The sequence below is a fragment of the Hemicordylus capensis genome, chromosome 10, assembly GCF_027244095.1.
Source record: "Hemicordylus capensis ecotype Gifberg chromosome 10, rHemCap1.1.pri, whole genome shotgun sequence".
NCBI classification, from domain to species: domain Eukaryota; kingdom Metazoa; phylum Chordata; class Lepidosauria; order Squamata; family Cordylidae; genus Hemicordylus; species Hemicordylus capensis.
The window spans coordinates 1,575,451-1,600,074 of record NC_069666.1 but is presented as its reverse complement, the minus strand read 5'-3'; the positions used below and the strand labels follow the sequence as shown (position 1 = coordinate 1,600,074).

Sequence of the window (24,624 nt, the reverse complement as noted above, 5' to 3'; positions counted from 1 at the left end):
AGGTGCCACTTGGGCAAGCCACACCTGCTGGAATTCCCTCTTCTGTGCATCTCTTAAAGATACAGGAGACCTCTCCTCTCTTCCATATGGCAGCCCTATGTATGGTGACCCCACAGTCTGTGGGGCTAAATAAACTCTTCCTGAGTTTGAGCCGCGGTTTGCTCTGGTTGTTAGAGGAATGGGCAAAGTCTGAATTAATCAGCAAATTATACGAGGAGGAATTTGGATATTTCCAATTGGAAACAACTTGTGGATTGCAGATATAATTAGGGCACAATTTGGCCATGACCTCTTAACCTTGGGTTCCCAGATGACGTTGGACTACAATTCCGATCATCCCCAGCCCACTGGGGATGATGGGAGTTGAAGTCCAACAATATCAAGTTGAGACTGAGAAGCCTGCTTTAGGCCCAACGAATCTGGCAAGAAGTTCCACTGTGCTAGCGTGGGGGTGCGTGGGTGGGTGGGTGGGTCTTGCCTTCCAAAGGAGGCAGTTCCCATTAGAGTGGCAAAGATGAAGCTGCTGCTTCTCTTGGAAATGCCCTTGGACTGGTTTCCATAACTTTTTAATGGGGTTGCAGTCGGAATGCAGGACGGAATTATCTCCACCTCTCCCAGTTATGCAGAGTGATGGCTTCTTTCCATCAGATCCTTAAGAACAGAAGAACAGCCCTGCTGGATGAGGCCCAAGAAGGCCCATCTAGTCCAGCATCCTGTTTCGCACAGTGGCCCACCAGATGCCACTGGAAGCCCACAGGCAGGAACTGAGGGCGTGCCCTCTCTCCTGCTGCTGTTACTCCCCTGCAACTCAGAGGCATCCTGCCTTTGAGGCTGGTGGTGCCCTCCAACTAGTAGCCGATGATAGACCTCTCCTCCATGAAGTTATTCAAACCCCTCTTAAAGCTATCCAGGTTGTTGGCTGTCACCTCATCTTGTGGCAGAGAATTTCACAAGTTGGTTATGCATTGTGTGAAAAAGTATTGCTGCTGGTCCTAAATTTCCCAGCAACCAATTTCATGGGATGTCCCCTGATTCTAGTGTTATGGGAGAGGGAGAAGAATTTCTCTCTGTCCACTTTTTCCACACCATGCATGATTTTATAGACCTCTATCATGTCTCCCCGAAGTAGTCTTTTTTCTAAACTAAATAGCCCCAGGTGTTGTAGCCTTGCCTCATAAGGAAGGTGCTCCTGGCCCCTGATCATCTTGGTTGCCCTCTTCTGCACCTTTCCCAGTTCTACAATGTCCTTTTTTAGAATTGGTGACCAGAATTGTATGTGGTACTCCAGGTGTGGCTGCACCATAGTTTTGTATAAGGGCATGATACAAAACATCCTTCAATGGTTAAATATGAATGCTTCCTGGCCTTTTAAGAGGAAGGCAACAGTCAACTTCTTTAAGACAGCACAAAGCCATGGTTAATGTCCAAGGTGTGCGCTTGTGTGGATGGACCATTTCCCACAGATTGAACAATGTCCCAGAAGAGTCCTGCTCATTCAAGCCTTTTCCTAGGATAAAGTTTGGCAGGCCAGCTCAGGGGAGGTCTTACTCCACCTACGGAACTTTCCCATTGGCATTCACAGGATGTGCAGTCAGTGAGTACTTACTTACTTGCAGCTTTATTATGTCAAAGACACAGCAGTAGCCACCTTATTTATTTCTTTACATTTATACCCTGCTTTTCCTCCAAGGAGCCCACAGTGATGTAGGTGGTTCTGTTTATCCTCACAACAGCCCTGTGAGGTAGGTTCAGCTGAGAGGACAGTGACTGTCTCAGAATCGCCCAGAGAGTTGCATGGCTGAACAGGGATTTGAACTCTGGTCTCCCCCATCCTCGTCCAATGCTCCAACTGCTACACCACACTGGCCTCCCAAATGGGAAAATAGGGTAAAGAAAAGTCTCTTTCTCAATAACCAGCTTCCTTTTAATACTCTGCTAAATTATCAACAAGCAAATCCTGATTTGGAGATCCTGCAACACCACCTTAGAGAGATGCTGCCAGTCAGTGTAGATGATTAAGGGTCTGAATTTGTCTAGGGCAGATTCCTATGTTCCTAATATGTGGATATGAGATGTAAGAATGCTGCCCACTGATACACACACAGTTTCCAACCTAAGGAAAGCCAGCTGTAGTTAAATGGATGGAGCTGAAGTCCACCCCTGCATCCATGAACGTGCCCACTGGCCCCTTTGCTCCTCCTCCTTGCCCACCTCTTGGTGAGCAAAAGTGAAGTGTGGCTTCCTGTAGCAGATGGAGGAGGATGGTGAGCAGAGAGTTGCTACAGCACTAAGATGTTTGGCACCCTCTCGGGGCAAAACCTTGGCAGATCTGGTGGGATGGAGTTCCACTGGTTAAACATCTGTGCATATGGCTGCTAATGTACTTTGCTAAAAGATCCCTGACCTGCAGCTGCTAAAGGCATAGGAGACGTGAGAGGGGAAACCCTTGCACAAGGGGAAAGACAAGGTCTCCCTTCTTGAGGCTGTCATTTTATTTTGCATTTGCCTGCAACATGAAGGGGTTTCCCACTTCTTAACCATAAGGCTTGTGATATGCAATGCCAGTCCCATTTCTTAGGCCGGCTGTGTTGTTGAAATGCCACCTCTTTGAAACATTAACCACCAAACTATTGGCAGGTGCGTCATTATTGATAATTATACAATTTGTTGCTGATCATGGTTTCTGGTATCTATTTTAATTAGTTTCTGAAATTCTAATTAAGTAAAATGAAACATTAATAGAGGGAAATAGGGTCATTTAAAGCAAAACCACACAACTGTGCTCATTGGAGGCGGACTGAGTTAGTTTCCTATCACAAGGCTGCCATCTAGTGGAGTTGCATAAAGATTGCAGGCACTCCTAGGCGTGTGGAAGAGTTTCTGAGGTTGCTGTGGAAAGCCACATCCTAGGCAATTGTGTATTTGGTCCAACAAGACTCAGTGGGACTTTACTCGCAAGTAGTGTGCATTGGAAGGCAAAACTAGATACTGTCTTGTTCAGTGCAGAAAGTATTTACCAAAATACCCATGCTTTTAATCACCCGGTTAAGGAATGGGTGAAATGATATCTTCTACGGCGTGCAGGCAGAAATGGAAGGGAGATCAGGATCTCCTGGTGAGATCTCTAGGAGTCTTGCTCTAGCTTGGCGAGGGGTCCAACTCCCAATCATTTTGTTTGCTTGTGTGTGTGTGTGTGTAGTCTATACACCACTCTACCAATCCGTGGCCACAAAGTGCACGAAAAGAACACTAAAACCAAACACAAAACCCTACAAAATTAAAACAGCCAGGGAGCTGATATAGGACCAGCAGCAGTTATTAATAAAAGCTTGCCAGAAGAGGAAGGTGTTCACCTAGTAAATGCAAGGAGTTCGCCAGGCATACCTCTCCAGAGAAGGTGTTCCATAGACGAGCCACTCTTGAAGATGCTCTCTCCCTGGAAGCCCCCCACCCAGTGGCAGCTAGTCCTAAGGAGCCGAGATGTGCGTGTGCCAACGGTTGCTCCCCACCCTCAGTCCCCTCCTGAAAGTCTTGCTGCCTGCAGGCTGGCCATTCATCAGGTAGAGCTTGTAGAGAAAGGCCGTGCAGCAGTGGAGACACCTGCACAGAGCCGGGGAGGGAGAGAGCCCCCAGCCTACCTTGCTGTCTGCTCTCCCACCTTCACAGGGACTGTTTTATAATCAAAGACTCTTGAGAGAACATACATACGTAATTATTCTTGCAGGGGTATGACTGAGTTTACAAAAAGGAGGCTGTGGGCCACCTGGGAGCCCCGAAACTTTTAAGAACCTAGCAACATCCCTGTTTACAAGGGATAAGTCTTGTGTAGACTGACACGGTAGGACTGAACAACTTCAGCCCTCCTGCCCATGTTCAACTACAACTCCCATCACCCTTGAGTATTGGCCACTGTGGCTGAAAATTATGGGAGTTGTAGTCCAGCAACAGCGGGTGAGCCAGAGCTGTGTAGCCCGGACATAGGGGATGCTCACCCCATTTCCAGCTCTGGAATTAAACTCTGGTCAAAGGTTGTGGCATCTGGGACCCAAGCTGGCAAACTCAGCATTGCAAATCTGAGCGTTCTCTATGGAGGAAGTGAAATGATGCAGGAGAATTTGGTTTGCCAAGTGACCAGAAAAACAACCTGACCTGCTTCTGGGTCTTTAAAAGCCGCTGGATTTGCAGAAATCCACCAGGGAAGCTTTTTGAGATGTCTGGATACTCTCTTGGTTACTAATGTCTGCACATCAAGCCGATGCTAAAGGCAGCAGAGCAGGGGCCCATCAAAGAGTTGGCAACCCTATACAACGCTATGATGAGCTCTTTAGTAAAACACTAATTTAAATTTTATTTTAACATAATCACCTGCTCAAACAATATCCCATGCAGGGTGCCAAAGCTTGTAAAATCCGAGAGTTAAAATTAAAAAAACAAAACAAAACCCAACTGTTATATGGGATTAGTATTTTCACACCACTTAGCTCTCATTAAAATGTACTTTGCTGACTGTAAGATGTGGTTTCAAATGACACAACATATTAAGTGCTTAATATACTAGAAATTATGAAACTGATCTACCCTGTGCAATATGAAATAAATAATTAGAGGGAATGAGATGTCAGCGATGGAATGAATGGAAAGTAATAGTTCTGGGCGCCTTCAAATAGCTGGAGGGAGATGAAAGATGCTGAAAATAAAATAAAGAGCCAGCTAGAGATGGGAATTTTAAATAATGGAGACGATGGAGGAGAACCCAGAAACCAGCTTCTGAAACTGATGAATTCCTGGCCGTTGTGTGTGAAGAGGGATAACTCATTGCTAAAACTAGACAGTGGTGATTGGTGTTGATTTTACCCAGAGTTGTAGGATTTACAGATATTAGGAGAATAGCTTTTCATGGAGGAAAGGGCTATTAGTCCTGAATGGAACCTCCCTGTTTAGAGGCAGTCTAACCCTGAACACCAGATGCTGGGGACAAAAATGAAGGAGATCTGTTGCCTCCATAGCCTGCTGGTGAGCTCCCAGAGACGTCTGGCCGGCCCTTCCAGGAAGCAGAATGCTGGACAAGCTGGTCAGATATTTTATACAATGTTCATTCAGTCAAAACCCCAGCAGTGAAGCAAGACTTTCTATTCAACAGCCCCTGTGCACAATCTGGAACCCAAAATGCCACAAGCAGAGAACAGACGGACAGTTAGAAGGTGCCAGAAGGCCTGAAATGTTTCCGTTAAGGAAGCCAAGTCATACCCCCCAAAGGGAGGCCTACCTCCTCCCCCACCCCACTTGGGGGTCATTGGCCAGCCTGTTTGGGGGCAAATTCCCTCCTGACCTCAAATAGGGTCACTGGTCAGATCCTGAGCACAACTAGCCCCCTCCCCACTGTGCTGGACCAAGGGGTGCTGAGCAGGACCGCTCTCCATAGCACCCCAGCCCAAAGTGGGCCTTCTCCATTGGCACCCCCGGGTAGGAAGGAACTTCCTTCCTAAGGAGTCTCTCCGCCCCCCTCTCTCTCGGCCTTTACTGTCTGTAACTGTTGGTGGTGATCACAATGTTTCCGTCACATTCTAAGATGGAAAGCCTGTACATTCCCGAAGGAAATGTAAATCAATTGATCATCCACACAGTTTATAGCTACAGACCTTAAAACTTTATTCCTGTGAGTGCCGTGTTGGTTGGTTGTTTGCATGGTGCTTGGGTTCAAATTTCCATACTTGGATTTTGTGTGAGCTGCTTTGGGGATTCTTTTAGAGGGAAGGATGGCGTAGGGACATAGGGGGCTGCTTATACTGAGTCAGACCCTTCGAGCTCAGAACTGTCTACACTGACTGGCAGCGGCTCTCTTCAGGAGTCTCTACCTGGCACCTTCTGCAGGCAAGTGGACTAGTATGAGGACCATCCTAGAATGACAGGGAATGCTCACTGGAATGCACCGGTTCCTTCCAAATGGCCCTAGGAATGCATGGAATTCTTTGCCATTCACTTTAGTACATTCCTCTGTTGCCAGATTTGGCTTTTTAAAAGCCAAATTTTGGGTTACGGCCCCTTTGACTGCCGAGTATACCCCTGAGGTTCTGGCCACCCTGGTACATTCCCTAGAGTCTACAGCAGCAACAACAACAACAATAACAAATATTTATATACCGCTTTTCAACAAAAGTTTCCAAAGCGGTTTATATAGAGAAATAACAAATAAATAAGATGGCTCCCTTTCCCCGAAGGGCTCACAATCTAAACATAAACATAATATAGAAACTAGCGACAGTCACTGGAGGGATGCTGTGCTGGGACTGGATAGGGCCAGTCACTCCCCCCACCCACTAAATAAAGAGAATCCCCACGTTAAAAAAGTGCCTCTTTGCCCAGTCAGCAGGGGAATCTATGTGCCTGGGGTCAGCCTAGTGGACTAGGAGCATAGGAAGCTGCCTTATACTGAATCAGACCACTGGTCCATCTAGCTCAGGACTGTCTACACTGACCGGCAGCAGCAGGTTTCAGGCACAGGAGTCTTTCCCAGTCCTGTGTGGAGATGCTGCCAAGGCTCGACTGAACCTGGGACCTTCTGCCCGCAAGCATGCAGATGCTCTTCCCCTGAGCTATTGCCTCACCCCGTAAGGGCAGTGTCTTACAGTGCTCACAGGGGGTCTCCCATCCAAATGCCAAGCAAGGCAGACCCTGCTTGGCAAAGGGGGCACCATTCCTGCTTGCCAACACAGGACCAACTCTGCTCCTGGCCTTCTGGCATATCGACAGTGTTTATTTAAGGCATGTCCCCCTGTGAAGGGAGGAATATAGATGTGATGTGAGTGTGCAGTGGGGTGTGTCGGGGGGGGGGGAGATAAAATATCAAAAGGATCATCATCACGTGATGATCTTAAGAAGGTCTCTGTGTTGGGAGGGAGGGAGAGGGAGGGAGGGAGGGGGTGAAGGGAGTGCTGCACCATTCCAACTGCCCACTAGAGGGAGCTGCATCCTAAATGAATGAAGCCAGGTTCCTTGAGACGGTTTCTCCAAATGAGGGAAGTTAAACAGGGATGATAAAATCGTCCACTCTCACTCCACTGGGCCAGCTTCTCTTCCGACAGAATCCACAAAGAAACTCTCCTGCACCAGCCCAGTTGAAATGAACAGAACCGCACAAAAGCCCAGCGGTGAAACTCCTAGCGTAGAGATGCCCACCAAAGTGCCAGGTGTACAGGCTATTAAGACGTTAGGAACATAGGAAGCTGCCGTATACTGAGTCAGACCCTTGGTCCATCTAGCTCAGTATTGTCTTCACAGACTGGCAGCGGCTTCTCCAAGGTTGCAGACAGGAGTCTCTCTCAGCCCTTTCTTGGAGATGCTGCCAGGGAGGGAACTTGGAACCTAGATGCTCTTCCCAGAGCGGCTCCATCCCCTAAGAGGGGAATATCTCTCAATGCTCACACTTCTAGTCTCCCATTCATATGCAACCAGGGCAGACCCTGCTTAGCTAAGGGGACAAGTCATGCTTGCTACCCCAAGACCAGCTCTCCTCTACCTGGAGACAAAGTTGCCTTATAGTGGGTCAGAACCAGGGGTGTAGCTATAATTGAGCAGATGGGCTCAAAGAACCCGGGCCCCCCAGCTCCACCTCTCCCTATTTTCTTCATTATCTCCCTCACTGAGGGGCCGCTGGGGAAAGGGGTGAACACGGGCCCCCTCTCCCTTAGCTATGCCCTTGGGGATAGCGCTTTGCCTGCAGAAGGTGCCAGGTTCAATCCCTGGCAGCATCTCCAGGTTGGGCTGGGAAAGACTCCTTTCTGAAACCTTGGAGAGCTGCTGCCAGTCAGAGTAGACGATACTGAGCTAGATGGACCAAGGGTCTGACTTGGTATATGGCAGCTTCCTCTGTTCCTAACTCTCCAAGGTACCAAGACCTGAGCTGGAAGCAGATTTGCTCTAAGAAACCAAGTTGCTGGAATGCTGACGGGCAGCCTAGATGATCGCCCACATTGGGAACCGATGGACTAGAGCACTGTGGGAACTGCGATACCGGCAGTGAGATGTTGAGGGTCAATAACCAGGGAGCCAGTTTGAGGGAGAGCCGGAACAGGAGGTCAAGAGCTCTGAGGGCCCTGGTCTTCGGCTAGGGCCGGTCCTGTGCCTGTGAATGACCTGGGCTGTGAATGCAGCTGCAGGTATCCAGGCAAGGGCTAGATCCCTGACCAAGGTCTGCTCCCAGTGCAAACAGAATGTAGCTGCAAGAAGTACCCTGGAGCAACCGGAGCTGTTTCAGAAGGGTGGGCGGCGTCTCGCCTGAGCCTCATGGTGGATCCAAGCCCGGCCCTTAACCCCCAACCTAGCAGAGGCAGCCTCAGAGGTAGAGCCTGCAGACCCTTCTGTCATCTCTGCTAGGAACCGAGGGGTGAGGTGGGGCTGCTGTGATCCCACATCTGAGGAACCTGACCCTCCAGACCCGGGTGCAGACAGAGGTAAAACCCTCCTCTTTTTAAATCTGGCTGCTTTCCTCCTTCAGACTGAACTTCCAGTGGCCCCGAGTTCCACTGGCCCGCCTCTCCTGAAGTCTCCTTTGCCTCGGAGTCCTTTCTGCGAGGCGGGGGGATGCAAAAGGCACGGAGGCCACTGGAGTGCACCTCCGATCTGATAGCTGTCTGGAGGAGGACCAAGACCCCTGCTAGGGTGGACCGGTGACTTCTCTGACTCTGCTTGGCAGATGAGCCAGGCCTGGCCGCCGCCAAGGCCTCACGCTTTGCCATGAATTTATGAGGGCATTCATCAGCCCAGCTGGGGCCTGCCATGACTCCTGGAGTTCTGCCTGGGAGAGAGAATTGAAAACCGGCCCATCACTCAGCCCTCTCTCATCATAGGGATTCCAGACTTGCAGCTCTGGATACGGTCCCCCCCACCCGCCCCGCTGAGGAGTCCAAACTAGCAGCTGCTTCTGGGGGGTTTGGGCCGGGAGATGGAGGTTCACGCGCCTGACCATCCACTTGCAGGCCCTCCCCGCATCTCACCTGTAACGAAGGCAACGCCAGAGTCCCTTGACCAGTTGCACACAGAAAGAGCCACTCACAGTCTCTGCCCCTTAGAATTAGTTAACCGGAGGCAGTCGTGGCCATGCCCGTGTCATTTCTGGCAGAGCTGGATTTCTAAAAAGGCTGCTCCTGAGGCTCGGCTGGGTCTGGAAGCCAAAACCTCTGCTCTGTACAGAGAACTGGTCTCCTGGTAGCAAGCATGAGTTGCCCCCTTTGCTCGGCAGGGTTTGAGTCTTGGGGGGTATCTCCAGGTGAGCACGGCCTGCTGCAAGACACCCGGCTTTGGGGGATAGGGCTTCTGCTTTTTATGTTCCCCTGTATGCACCTTCCCCTCCCTCCACCCAAGCCCAGACGCCTGGAGAGAGGAGGGCTGGAGCGCTTCCATAGCAAGGCCATGGCACTCCGTACATGCTCGGAGGATAAAAGCAGTCTGCAAAGAGTGGTGAGTTGCATCATCTGGCTGCCGTCACATGGGCAGCAGCTTCCTAACCAAGCCTTCCCTCCCTCAGCGAACCAGAAGGCACCACTGCTCTTGAGCCCAGGCTGTCTTCTGTGTCTGCCTTTGCTGCAGAGGAACCTTGCGAGGGTTAACGGGCTGTCTGGAATGGTGCTCCGGAGCCAGGAAGCTCACAAATGTCCTTGTGGTGCACCCTGCTCCGGCTGCTCCGCGGTGACTTCCCCTGGATGCCTCAAGTGCTTCGGCATTTTATTCTTCGTCAGGTCCGGCTTGTTGCTTCTGCCCAGCCTCTTGAGCGCAAAGGGCCAGTGGGGCAGCAAGTGAGTGAGGCGTCTCTCCAGCTCACGACCCTGAAAAGATTGTCTGGAGCTGCTCAAGGGACGGGCTCCCTCCTGGCCCCACTTTTCTCTTGGGGAAGGAGCAGAACTGCACACACAATAACATCAGGGGTGGAAACGGTGTGTGGGAGGGACCCTGGCTGGTAGATGTGTGTGGTGTTGGCACCCTGAGCGGAAACATGACCCGTGTGTGTGTGTGCAGAAGGCGTTGGATCTTGCCAGAGGGCAGAGCCCGAGCCAAAGACTCAGGCCTGTCTGAGGTCCATGGAGGAAGTCCAGCTGCTTCCTTCCTCATCTCCTTAGTCCGGAGGCTTCCAAGCTGAGGCCCCCAGATGTTGGGAATGATAGCCACACTGTGACCCTACAACCCTGTGACCCTACAGCCTTCTTTCCTTATGGCTGCTTCATTGGCAACCTTAGAGCAGGAGTGGGCAAACTGGGCCCCCCAGCAGTAGTCGAATTACAATTCCCATCATCCTCAGTTACAATTTATTGTGGTTAAGGGTGATGGGGGAGTTATAGTTCAACAGCTGCTGGAGGGCCAAGTTTGCCCTCCCCTGCCCTAGAACTATTGATGTCAAAGCCATTGCCTTGGGCCATTTGTGCATCTGGGCCAGCTCTGCTCCCCACCTCCTGAGCCCCACTTCCTGCTCAATCCCACCCCAGGGAGCTTTGGGGAGGGACCCTAGTTCAACGCTTTGCAAGCAGAAAGTCCCAGGTTGAGTCCGTGGCAGCATCTCCAAGTAAAGCTAGGAAGGACCTTCAGGATGGAAGTGGGTGGGACTTGTTTTCAAAATGGGTTGGGTTAACTCAACGAAAGGCATACCCACCCGATGCAATTGGCCTCATTGGAGTTTTCGATTGTGTAGCATTCCCATTGGGTTTCCTCCTAAGGCCATTGTGTATAACTTTGCTAAGAGAAACGTATTTTTCAGTTGTTATCAGTTCCTAATGATTTTGTTTTAAAAGGTTCAGTGTATTACTGTATGTTCTGTAACAGCCCAGAGCTGATAAGAGAGCGGGCTGTAATTTACTGACAAACTGTAATTAACTGACAAACCATTTATTTCCATTTGTTTCTGGGACAAGCTGTCCTGGACGCACTGGGGTGCTTAACACTGGAGAGAGTTGAGGCATTAGATCATGCAAGCATCTTGCATGATGACTGCGTGCGAAAGGAGAAACCAGGCCCTTTCGGCCGCCTGGGGCTCTAGTTCTCCCCCCACACCAACCCCCAACCCCCGCAGTGATTGCAAACACTGTAGACTAGAGTTCTTTACTTCCTACTGCTCTCTCACTTCCTGCATTGGTACACACCCTGCCAAATCATATTCTCATATATATATATAAATATATACTTTAAAAAAATCAATCCTTTATTGCAGTCTATGACCAGTATACATCACAATAAGCCACACACCCCCACACACCGTCAAAGTTCATTTGCACTGCAGTTCCAAGGCTTTGGGGATTCTCTTCTGGGGAACATTTGTTAATGTCTCCACACATGCCTTCGGATATGCCGACAACTTCCCACAGTTCTGCACATTCTCACTGGAGGACTGTCTGCTTCTGCAGGAGGAACGCCGGTCAAGTAGACCAGACGGCTCAATCTGCTTACTCTCTCTTTCTCTAAATCTTTTTATTATTTTTCCAGCAAAACAGAAATAGGGAGAAAAAACCACAGAAAGAAACAATCTTTTCTCTCCAAGAGCACGGCCGGGTTCTTGGATGGCCCAGCAATTGTTACAGCACAGAGCGTACTAACAAAATACTCCGTTCCAGTGGTTCATTTCCACCCTCCATCAGTTTTTGATGCTAGGGTTATGCTAGTCTGGCAAAGGGCACGCTTGTTTTAAGTATCAAAAGTGGGCATGACAGAGGCACGGTATCTCATTTTTTATTTTTTAGTCCTACTGTCATCCCAGATGGATCTAAGAGCACTGAGAAGTTTTTGAAGTGCTACAGAAATGTGCAAAACCCGTGAGCAGAGCTGAGCAGATGGGATGAGTAGCTTTCCCTTTAGCTTTCTGGGGGGAAAGACCCTTTGTTTTGGTATTTTGCATGATGCATCCTTTACCCCAAGATTCCTGCTGGGTAGTCGGACAAATCCAAACAATCCATCTGTTTGCCCACCTTGAAAGCATCTGGTCAGAAGATGGACAGGGGAGGGGGGGGAAACCACTTTTGTGTGTTTGGAGCCAAAGAGACAGACAAGAAGTTCTTTGTGAAGGGAACTGGAGATTAGAAACACAGAGGAACTTGCTGAACTTGGCTCGGAGAAGCTGTGGATTGATTATGCATATGGCACTTGGTACAAGACTCCCTTGGCAGAGAGAGGTGGGAGGGATCTTTAAAAGGCTTGCAAGGAATGCGAGCCTCAGTCCAGGGAGGAGAGCTGGGCTTGAATGGTCCTCTTAGCTAAGCAAGGTCTGCCTTGGTTTGCATTTGGATGGGAGACTACATGTGGGAGCACTGTAAGGCATTCCCCCTTAGGGGATGGGGCTGTAGAAGCTCCTTTTACACGGAGAAGGTCCCAGATTTGGTCTAACTGGCAGCATCTCTAGGTAGGGCTGGGGGGGACTCCTGCCTGTAACCTTGGAGGGCTGCTGCCTGTCAGTGTAGTAGACATTACTGAGGTACATAGGAAGCTGCCACATACTGAGTCAGACCATTGGTCTCTCTAGCTCAGTCTTGTCTTCACAGACTGGCAGTGGCTTCTCCAAGGCTGCAGGCAGGAGTCTCTCTCAGCCCTATCTTGGAGATGCTGCCAGGGAGGGAACTTGGGACCTTCTGACAAGTCATGCCTGCTACCCCAGGACCAGCTCTCCTCTCCTCCATATAAGGGAGATGGATTAATGGCCTGACTTGCTAGAAGGCAGCGTCCTTTGTCCTAAAGGGATTGAGGGCTAAATCCCATTGAAACAATGAACCGTGACCAATATAAGGTCCCATTCCTTTTGACTGAACTTTGTCATAGCTAACTTTCATTTAATTGGGGACATACTCTTCTCCTTGGATTTCTGAATACTTAACATTTATTTTATTCTTAAATTTTTCATGCTGCTCTTGATTGGTGGCTTACAATTAACGGAATACCTTCCCTCTGTTTTTTTTAATACTTCTTGTTAATTTAGATTGATTTAACATTTAGACTGTTGATTTAGATTCCACACCGATGGCAAAGTTTGGCCTTGATTTTTATCTCTTCTCTGTCCTCTAGTGATGAATACACACTCTCTATAATCTGTGAGATAAAATCTGTTGTACCTTTTTGCATTCTGAGATATAGAACCAATTAAAACTGGTACATAAATGCTTCGAGTACATTTTGTTACCTGCAGTAAGTTTGCTTTGGAATAACTTAAAATTAAGAACAAGCTGGGGAAAGGGGTTTTTATGGTGACAGATGAGGCCAGGCGGCAGGAGAGACATGAGCAGAGACTCAGGCAAAAGCTGACGGCCACTTCTTAATTATCGGTTGAACTGTTGCTAAGTTGCCTGACGTAAGTTTACTGTTAATTTGGCATCAACTGACAGAAATCCTCATCGGATGATGATAGGAAAATCAGTCTGATGTCTGGTTGAATGGGTACTTTTAACTTTTTAAATGCAGCCTTAGAGAAGCATTTCAGAAGCTTTCTTTCTCCTGAGGGGAGTTTCTTTCCCCCTTGTCATTTCTCGCTGCAATCCTTACTTCACACCACCTTCTCTGGAAGCCACATTTTAAAGAGTCTTTGAAATGGTCTCCCAGAAGCATTAACATGCTTCGTTTTGGAGAGATCCCCCCCCACCAGTGTGTGGGGAGTTTCAGCCTCAGGTATCAAAAGCAATGGTGCTTTCAGAGCCGGAGAACTTCTGGGAGATTCTACATACATAAATGCATGCATGTATACATACGGATATTTATATACCACTTTTCAACAAAAGTTCCCAAAGCAGTTTACATAGATATAAAGAAATAAATGAAATGGCTCCCTGTCCCCAAAGGGCTCACCATCTAAAAAAGAAACATGACATAGACCCCAGCCACAGCCACTGGAGGGATACTGTGCTGGGGATGGATAGGGCCAGTTGCTCCCCCTGCTCAGTAAAGATAACCACCACTTTTTAAAAGTGCCTCTTTGCTCAGTTAGCAGGGTTCATTCTTGGGCTTGACAAGGCCACAGTAGACCAGTTCTGCATATCAACCGGGGTGGTGGTGGGGAAGTTGACTTACACTGATTGTAACATACAAAAAGTGTTAGTGCAAACTGACCCTTAACCAGTCCTTTAAAAACCATGACGATGATGATGATGATGATTCCCACTTTCCGGATAGTAAACTGAGATTGGAAGAGAGTGACTTGCTCTAGGCCAGAGAATTTCAAGCTTTTGTCATGGAGCACTTGAAAATTTGTTATGGGGTGGCTAACAAATAAAGATGATGATGATGATGATTAAATTGCTTGGGATCTCAGCAGGCCTCTTAAACCATTTTTCTACAAATCAAAGCACATAACTAATAAATAATAATAAAGTGCAGAGCAAACCACAGGCATTCTCAGCTGTCCTGCAATCTTTCTGTGTGCCACTTGGACGGAGATCATGGACCGCAGTTTGAGAACTTTTGCTGTAGGCACCTCTTTAGCCATGCATGGCTGCACTAAAACATGGACTCGTGTTACTCGCTCAGTCCCACTTCTTCCTTTGTTTGAATGGCTTCTTCCTTGTTCAAACTCCTTACCTCATCCCCAGGGGAAGTTCCTTGGTAATTCTGACCCCACCACCATAACATCTAGTGTGGCCATTGGAATAAATGCTTTAAAAGTTTTCCATTAATTTTGATCACTTAAAATCCCCATCCCCCAATTAATCAGCTAGCAGACAATTTTTTATATAGAAATTGCCTGCAAAAGTCCCCAAGAGTCAGCAGGAAGCCTCGTAAGAGGCATGCTTTATTTTCTCAGCACACAGAAGGGGATGCCTCTTCTTCGGTTATGCTGTCTGCTGGGACACACACAGATGCAGCATCTCAAAGCCCAGAAAGATGGTTTGTTAACCCTTCGGATCTATTGTTTGAAACATACACGTTCACGTAGACGTCACTATTACAACTTGGCGATTTGGGCAAGAGGCCAAAACGCTGATGTGTGGCTGCGATTTCTTAATGTTTTGTTGGGCAATTACGATTTCCTCATGTTCTTGTGCTCTCTCACTCTTGTATTTGTATGTTTCTAGGAGCCAGGAACCCCAGCAAAAGGAGGGAGAAATCTGGTGGGTGCTTTGGGTGTGGAGGCTCTTACTTGTCCTCTTGCTCTAATGCTGAGCTGGTGTCCGAGCTCTTTTCTCACAACCCTGAACTGGACTGGAGGTGCTGGCATCATGAGTGCGTGGGAGGCCTTGGTGGGGATGCAGAATAGATCTCCGTTGGCCCCTGTGTTCATTCCCATTGCCCTTGGCCTCTGCTACCTCTGCTGCCTGCTTGCCTCTTCCAGAGCACCACCTTTCCTCTGCCTGCCAGCATGCCACCTTTTCCCCTCTCCTCCTCCTCCATTTCTGCTGCCCATGCGTTGCTTGCAAGCACCTCCTGCTCCCGCATGCATGAGCGGTGGAGACAGGTGGCGTGAAGGAGCAAGAAACATGGTGGCGGCAGCAGCAGAGGTTGGCCAATTGGCTGGTGGTGATGAGAAGGGGGGAGTGGCATGACCCAGAGGGGCGGAAGGGCCCTTGTTCCGGGGGCACCCTGGAACACCAGTAGCTCTGCCCCCGATTGGAGGAGCAACTGGGCAGGGTAGAAGAGCCCTGCTGGGTCCCGATCAGCAGTTGACTGTTTGCAAAGATCAAAGTAGGAGGAGGTGAGAGAGATCATGATGTGGCAGTTGGGAGCTGGCTAGGACAGCTTTTTACACATCCTTGATAAAATGCTGGGGACAGAATGTGTGTTGACTTTGTCCGTCCTCCCCAGCTCCCACACGATTGCTCTCTCCTCCTCCTCCTCCCTTGAACTTTGCAAACACGACGGCTGATTGGGAATGCACGCAGCTCTTCTACCTTGGCTGGTCGTGAGAACAGTCCTGCTCTGTCTGGCAGGGGTTGTTCTCAGACTTGTGTCCCCAGCGGTTGTTGGATTACAACTCCCATCATCCCCGGCCACAATGGCCACCACCATCTGGGGACCCAGGTCTGAGAACCCCGGCACACAAACGAGGGCTGCCAGAAGTGCAGTCTGGCTCTGCCTTGTAAACGTTGGACACAGATAATTATTTCTTTCTCGACTTTAATAGCCTTGTTTGTCTTAATCACGATGCTGTTGTTGTTATCTGGCTGCAGTGTGTGCGTTAATATTTCCTCAGCAGGGATTAAGCACAGGCCAAGTCAGATTAACCGGCTTGCCTGGTTTGGGTGTTCCATCATTTTTTAAATCACAAGAGTTACCAACATTAAGACCAGCAATTATTTCATATTGTATTTCCCTTTGCCTTAAGTAATATCACTTGGGCAAATGTGTGCCTCATTGTATTCATTTCTTTGTTTCATCATCTCACCCCACCCTCAGCAAGCTCAGAACAAGGTCTATGGGGCTTATCCCTTTATCCTCACATTCACCCTACAAGTCAGGTTAGACTTCGTGGAAAATGGCTAGTAGTCACCAGCCACCCATTGACACGCCCAACTTGCATGCCCACCATTCCTGTGTTAGGGCTGTGTGTCCTCTGAGAACTTGCTCCCTTCTCTGATTTGATTGAAATGTAGTGAAATGGCCTTTGCCCTCCCCTCTTCTCGGAGCAAGCTGGCTGACTGAGCCATGGAGTAAAGACTTCACATTAGCCAACAATCAAAATGAACTGGAAACTCAAAGCGCTGAAATCCAGCCAACTGCTCCAAGCCTCCTATATTTAAATGAATGGTGCGGCCTTGATGGGCAAAGGCTTTGCACAGGACAGGAGTTGGTAAACGTAGTGAGACCTTCTGTCCATCCAGCTCAGTGTTTTTTAAAAACAGTGAAAGACTTATCTTTTAAAGAGGCTTCAAAATGTTTTATCTGCTGCTTCTATCTGGTAGGTTTTTTAGTTCGTAGTTTTTAGTTTTTTATCAATCACTTTTAATTTTAACGTTTAAAGGAAGGTTGTAATTTTAAATGTGGCTTTAGCTTGGTCTTTTAACTCATTTTAATTGTATTAATCTTTTACTTTATCTTGTATCTGTATTGTTAATGTTGTGAGCCTCCCTGAGCAGGTGTGGGCTGGAGGGGCGAGGTATACACAGGGGCGTAACTATCGTAGGGCAAGGGGAGACAGTTGTCTGGGGGCCCACTGCCTTGGGGGCCCTCCAGAGGCAAGTCACATGACTGACTCCCCCAGCCACGCACCCGTCTGGGCTTCCTTCAGTTGTATCCATCCTCTGAAACTGATGTGGGTGTTCAGACCTGGAGCTACCAGAACAGCATGTCTTTCTCTAGTACCATTAGATGACTTGCATTGTCCACAATTTACAGAACCTTAAAAAAAAAGATTTAGGATGATGATCTATTGTGGCACATAGGTTATATAAAAATAAACTTTACTATGCTTTTCGTTACCGCTATTCAGCCTCATTTATGATTTCTTTACTTCATGAGCTGAGCTTCAGTGAGTGCGGTCCATTTTAAAATCTTGTCTCTGGACCCACTCCAACCTTGCTACACCCCTGGGGATACATATTTTTTTAAATAATAAGCTTAGTATTGTCCACACTGACTGGCAGCAGCTCTTCAAGGTTCCAGGCAGAAGTTTCAGGCCCTATCTGGAGATGCTGCCAGGGATTTGACTTGGGACCTTCTGGATGCGAAGAAGCAGATGCTTTTACTGTGGCCTCACAGCCCCATCCTACAATTAATGACAGGAAATGCCCACTGAAATCCTCCCCAATAGCCATAGGAATGCATGGAATTTCCGAATGACCCTTGGTTCACCTAACTCTGTATTGTTTGCACTGACTGGCAGCGGCTTCTCCAAAGTCTCAGGCCGGAGTCTCTCCCAGCCCTACTTGGAGATGCTGCCAGGGAGGGAACCGGGGGCCTTCTGCATCCAAAGCAGGGGCGCTTCCCCTGAGCACCCAAAGGGCAGTGCTGTGCCAGGAAGCGCCAAGTCTGATGGCTGAGATGCCTGCTCTGCTCGACCCCTCGGAACTGCCTCCTCCTCCTCCTCCTCCTCCTCCTCTCCTCCTCTCTTCTCACTTCTTCTTCCCAGTGCATTCCTTCCCTCTCTTGCTCCCACTCTCGTTCTGTCAGGCATGAAGCCAAGTTACAGCTGGAAGCCTCAGCACTGACTGATCTCCAGCAGGGCATGTAAAGCCGGCCGTGCTAATTATATTTCAGTAATCACCTGAAAATTATATGTATGTGGCAGCAAGACTGGATGCTGCTATTTTGGAACTTTGCACGGTGGTTATCTTGGGCTGGTGAAGTGAAGTCCTGCTCTGTCTGGGTTCAGATCCGGATCCGCCCCTGCCGTTGTGGGGAAGCCTCCTCGAAGACCTATGCCCCTTCCCTCCCCATGGCCCCACAAATCAAAAGAGTGCATTCAAGGCATTGAGAGCAAACTATTTGAGCCGTTGCTGAGTTTTAGGAATAACACCCCGTTGAGAGAGGATTCTGACTTTTTAAAATTTTTAATTAAGGGTAATGTTTCACAGTCTTACATTAGGAGCTGTGATTAACTGTCCCCTTTCTCTTGGCTGCTTTGTGATCTGGGGATGTTTCTGAACAACGCTGTTGTCATTTCAGAGGGAAAGGGACCATACAGAAGCGAAGGCGGAAAATGAGCTGGCTCCCTTGGTCCAACTTATTACCGAGGATGAAACCATTGCCGATTCTGCCTCCAGTTCAAAATGGCCAGATGTCCTTGCCGTCTCCTATCCAAGCAGGATAAAGCCCTGGAAGGAAGGAAGGTTCTAAATATAAGGTTCTAAATATAAGGTTCTATATAAAAATTGTTTCTTCTGAATTTTCACTTGTGAAGTGTAGATAGCAGAGAACAGGAATGAAGAGAACCAAGACCACTCAAGTGCATGCATAATTGTAGAAAGAGAGGCTCTTTTTACACTTGATAGGTCTGATGAAGCACTCACTGCCAAACTGAAATTTTTGAGGGTTTGATATCTGTGGTAAACAGACTAGTGCAGCTATATCAAACCCAGAAACCACAGCTTTTTTAAAAAAACAAAAAACAAAAAACAAACCCAGCCCCGGTCTTCAGAAGAGGAACACTAGATGTTCAGAGCTCCCAACGGGCTGCATTCATGTTTCCAATATTTATTTATTTATTTAATACATTTCTATACCACTCAGAACGCAAGGTCTCTGTGCGGTTTACAAACAATAAGGGGGAACTGTTGAAGAACAATATGGGGGACTGTTGAAGAAGATGTCTTGTGCTCGAGTTGTGTGCACCCAAATATCTGTTCCTTGCCATCCCCCCAAGCTTTCTTAATTTCATCAACCATGTGTGTGTTTGGGGGGTGGAGCGGGTAGGGTGGCCATATACTGGCTTTCCAAATCCGCTTGCCTAATTCGAATATTATGTAAATTGGCTTAAAAAAATTTTTGAGCAGAAGAGTGACTGCATGTTTTGCTCCATAACGCCACTTCTACATGGGCTAGAGCTTAGCTTTATATATATATATATATATATATATATATATATATATATATATATGAGAGAAAGATGAAATCCGGGTGACTCTGAGTGGGCGAAGCAATCTGGGTGAGATGCTTGAAATCCGGGTGAAACGGCAACTCTAGTGAGGGGGGAGGGGTCTCTTTGTTGTTCCTAGAACTGAACATTTGGGAGTCAAAGACCCTTGCTGATCTGCTTAAATCACCCGGAGACCCTGCCGTGCTTTCTGCCCATCCCTGGTTTAGATAAAAGGCTACACCAGAAAGACTTTACTTCCCTAATACCTGTGACAATTACATGTATCATAATAATTAGTATTTACTGTAGAGAGAGCTTTCTTTTCCCAAGCATTAATTAACAGGGAACATATAAATAGCAATCATATTTATCCATTATGGTTATTACCCTGAATTCTAAGAGGCTCCAAAGCAAGAAAGACTTGTTAAAAGTAAAAACAGAATTCAGTATATCCCCCAAGGGCACTATCCACAGGAGATCTGTTCTGAACTGAGAATCCCTAGACAATTCTCCTAATTAAGATCAATGCACACTGGGCCTGATCCCAAAGTGGCAGAAGTACATAAGTGTCATCATAGGAACATAGGATGCTGCCTTGTACCGAGTCAGACCCTTGGTCCATCTAGCTCAGGATTGTCTACACTGACTGGCAGCGATTCTCCAAGGTTACAGGCAGGAGATTCTCCCAGTCCTATGTGGAGATGCCAAGTAATGAATCTGGGTCTTTCAGGTATTCTACCACTGAACGACAGGTGGTCCATACTCTATGATGATTATTATCTTACAGCAGACATTGCTCCCATATATCTCCCATCCAAATGCAAACCAAGGTGTGGACCCTGCTTAGCAGAGGGGACAATTCACACTTGCTACCACAAGACCAGCTCTCTTCCCACAAATGGATGCACCTTTTCCCGGCTTGGACATTGGCATGACTTATGGGCCCTTCCTGGACAGCAATAACCCAGCCCCACAACTATGCACACTCTGGTCACATTTTTTTGGGCTGCTTCCCTGTGCCCTGTGTGGGGCTGCCTTGGAAGACTGTTCAGCTTGTTCAAAACATGGCATCTAGACCGCTTGCTGGTACTCTTGGATCCGCATTTCTCGTAACTTGACCCAACTGCTCTGGCTTCCAGTCCATATCTAGCAGAATTGAAAGGGCTGGGCTGGACCTTAGAAGCCTGAAACAGCTTGGGACTCAGGTCCCTGAAAGACTGCTGCCTTCTGCATGAACCTGCCTAGGTGGCGTTATTCTCTTCTCCAGAGGCGTCTTGCAAAGCTCTTCCAGGGTCAGAGGCCCAGCTTTGGAATTCTCTCCCTAGGAATGCCAGGCTAACACTGAGTAGGTTTCCTTTTCAGCATCAGATAAACTCTCTTTATATGCCCTGGCCCTTTAGATCTTGGTTTTAGCACAGTGATAATCCACTCCGCTTTTATTGTCCTCTTGATTGGTGTTGTTTTTAATTGATTGTATTGGTTTTATGTACAAGCTGTTGTTGGCTGAAGAGCAGAGTTGATCTAAAATGAAATCTAAAGTGTACAATACAATAATGTATATGGGAAACGTACACACACAATTCTGTGTGTTGATGTCAGTATGATATTAGAGGGAAGAGTATTCCCAGGGACAGTAAAGGCCCATTTCCCTAGTTCAAAGGATGGTCTAAGTGGTATTCCAGCTTGAACGTACTGTACTGTATGTTTCCACTTAATATTCCTTTGCTCCCGGCAGTCATCCGGTAGAGTGGTGTGTGCAGAGCTAACTGGTAGGTCATGGTACATGTATGGGCTGATAAGGCTTCTCAAACTTTGGCCTCCAGATGTTGCTGGACTACAACTCCCATCATCCCCAGCCATTGTGGCTGGAGATGATGGGAGTTGTAAGATAGAAAAAGCACTGACACTTTTGAACTTGGGTGCTGGAGAAGACTTTTGAGGATGTCATGGACAGCCAGGAAAACAAACAAACAAATGGATCCTAGAACAAATCAATCCAGAATTACCAAGGCACATTCCATCCCTGAAATGAGGGACCTCCTGCGTCCTGAGGGGCAGTTGGCAGCCCTACTGTGCATGTCTGCAAATGTCGGGATACAACAGATACTTATATGCTGCTTTTCAACCACAGTTCCCAAAGCGGTCTGCATGGAAATCAATGGATGAATGAACGAAATGGCTCCCTGTCCCCCAAGGGCTCACAATCTTTGAAAGAAAGAAAGAAAGCTAAGAGAGACACCAGGCAGCAGCAGCCGCCGCCGCCACTGGAGGGACGCTGTGCAGGGGATGGAGAGGGCCAGCTGCTCTCCGCCTGCTCAGCCAAGTCCCAGCCTGAACTTTCAGCGGGGCGTAATCGGGCAGACCGGAGGAGCCGGCCGGGCTGGGGTCCTCCTCCTCCTCCTCCTCCTCCTGGGAGGAGGCTAGAAGAGGCTCCTCCAGTCCTTGGCTGGCTGACCTCCTTCCTTGGCTGCTGCATATGGGGGCATGGAGTGGGTGGGGGCGGGGCGGAGGGAGCGCAGAGCTCCCCCGCCCCCTCCGAGGAGGCCCCGAGGGAGGGAGGGAGGGGGGAGGGACAAAATGGCGGCGCGCGCGCCGTGGATTCAAACGCAGCGCGCGGGGCCGGGGCTGGTGGGAGGCGGCCTCCCGGCCGGGCCCACTGCGCCTGCGCGCCGCGATTCAAGATGGCGGACAGTGCGGAACTAAAGGTAAAGGCGCAGTTCCGAGACCCCCTCCTCCCGCCCCCCCCGGCGGCCCCCCTCCCCCCACAGGCAGCTCGGGTGGGGGGCGGCAGAGGCGGAGGAGGAGGCAGCGGTTCCCCCCCACGGGGCTCGGCTGCGGGAGAGGAAGGAGAGGCTGGGGGGGTCCTCGTTCTGCCCCCCCGCTGCCGCCTCCTCCATGGAGAAGAGCCCCTCAGCCCCGCTGAGGGGGGGGCAGTGCTTCCCAGGCCCCTTAGAGGGCGCTTGTCTCCCCCCCCGCCGGGACGAGGGGGCCGCTCTTCCTCCTCCCCGCTCCCTCCCCCGCCGCGCCTCCCCATAGTTCCCTCCTCAAAGAGGTGCCCCAGCCCCCCACTTGAGAGGACCCCCGGATCTGGGGTGGGGTGGGGGCTTAGTGCCTCCGGCAAGGAGGAGCCCCCCCGCATCCCAGGAGGGTCCCCCTAATGTGGGGAGGAGGAGTCCTTGTCCCAGCCGCAGAGTCTGGTCTCCTTCCCCCCTTCTCGGCCCTCCCCAGCTGGCTTTTTCTACGCCCCCCGCACTGGGGTCCTCATCTGCCTCTTCTTCTCCCCCCCCCCCGCCAATTGATCAGGGCTAGACATGGCTGCCCCACTGCTGCCCATGTTGTGGGTGCCCCAGGGCAGCCCGGCTCTTCTTACTGCCCTCCCCCGGCCCCTTTTGGTGGGTGGCTGCTTCTCCCTTTTTTTGCAGAGAGGGGTGTGTGTGTGTGTGTGTATGTTGTGTTTTTAAAACCTCCCTCGCCCTGCTTTAGACCTTCTCCTCTAAGAAGGGTCAGGAGGATTTCTTGTCTCTTCCTGGTCCTGTTGCCCAAGAGTGCTGGGAGGGCTTCTGCTCCCAGGCTGGCACTGGCCCCCATGCCCCTGGGGTGTTGTCGCTTCTCCCCGGCTGCTCTGCCCCAGAAGCGAATGGTCTGGGTGAGTCTGGCTGGGATGCTCTGGAAGTGGGGGCTGCTTGGCTCTTTGGACGTACAGCTTGTGCAGTAGGGGCTGTGGTCCTGCGTGTGGGTCGTAGGTCGGTCCTGCTTTCGGGGTCTCCCAGGCGGTGGGGTGGGCATGTTGCCACCCAGTCTTGGGACTAGGAGGGTGGCTCTTTCTGGTCAAGCCTGCTGAACAGTGAAAACGTGGCCCTGGGTTGGTAAAAGGGGTATCTCTACTTCCCCTTTTCTCTTCTCTCAGAAGGAGAGCACTTTGAAATGTGCTCTCCATGTGTTCTTGTGGCAGGGGGCTGAGAGAGGGGAGTGGAAGTGCACAGGAGGAGACCTCCAGCTTTCACTTTTAGAAGACTGGATCTAGTTCTGGTGGGTGGTTCTGGTGCATGTTGCTGTTTCCTCCTCCTCCTGTCATATATGGACTGGATTGCAAAGCGTGTGTGAGTCTGGTTTTGTGTGCATGTTTTTCTTACTCCCTCTGCAGATGTTCTTGCAGGATACAGGGGACCTGAATTATGGGTGTGAGCACATAGCTGCCTCTGCAAGGAAGTAAACAAAACTGGGGTGTGTACGTGTGGTTTTCTACTTCTCGAGGGTCTTGTTAAACTCAGATCTTATTCTAAATCATAGATGACATGATCGAGGACTCCTTTTTGTTCAAGAGAGCAAGAAGCTGAGAGTAGGACATTGGGGTGTTCTTAGATCCTTAAGCGATGTGCTGGGGAAATTTTCTTAGTTCACTTCCTGAGCTGACAGTCTCGTTGAAAGTTAAAATTCGCTAAACTCTGGAGGAATAATAGATAGAGGGAAACACCCACCATATTAGTTTCCTGTGTTAAAGTGAGAGGAAACGAAAGTTGCTTTGTTGCATTTCTTCTCTTTTTGCTCTGCAGTTGTCTTAGTGTTGTCTCTGAGCATGACAGTTTTTTTGGGGGAAAAGAGTTCATATTCAAAACTGAAATTAGAAGTCTCAGTGAGATGTAGTTGCTGCCAGTCCTTTGTCCTAAGAAAGCTTTTTTGTTTCTAAATTAACCAAAGCAGTTTGGAAAGTCTTGAAATGAGATCCTACTCTAAATAAGTAAGATTTAATATGTCTCTTGGCTGCCCTAGAACTCCAGTTTCTTGCTGCGATTCCATAGCAACCATTCTAGTACTGAAGCTTTATTTTATTTTCTTAAGCATTCCTCATTGTATTCACTCTTTATAAACATAGGAGGAAATTTTGAAAGTAGCCAAACATTTAATAAACTGTTAAACTGTTTTGAAAACCTGTCTAAATCCCATGAAGTTTACCACTGATTATGAAAGTTACCTTAAAACATTTAATAACTAAACATGTCTAGTGGCAGTGAAGGATTTGCGTTTCCTATACTCTGTAGATTTTTGTAATGATGGCTATGTAAGGCAAAATAAAAGCACATGTACTGTACTCTTACAGATAACACATCCAAAGGCATGTCAAATGTTTTCTTGTTAGAATTTATTTCCAAAAGTATTGT

The 24,624-nt window shown here is 48.8% G+C and overlaps 1 protein-coding gene across 1 annotated transcript in view; it reads left to right on the top strand.

Moving 5' to 3' along the window:
* The first annotated feature begins 22,066 nt into the window (after positions 1–22,066).
* Positions 22,067–24,624, top strand: part of PIAS1 (protein inhibitor of activated STAT 1) — a 42,937-nt gene continuing 40,379 nt past the window's right edge. The window contains exon 1 of the mRNA XM_053272659.1: positions 22,067–22,170. Coding sequence (XP_053128634.1) covers positions 22,147–22,170 — 24 coding nt within the window. The 5' untranslated portion in view covers positions 22,067–22,146. The remainder of the gene's footprint in view (positions 22,171–24,624) is intronic.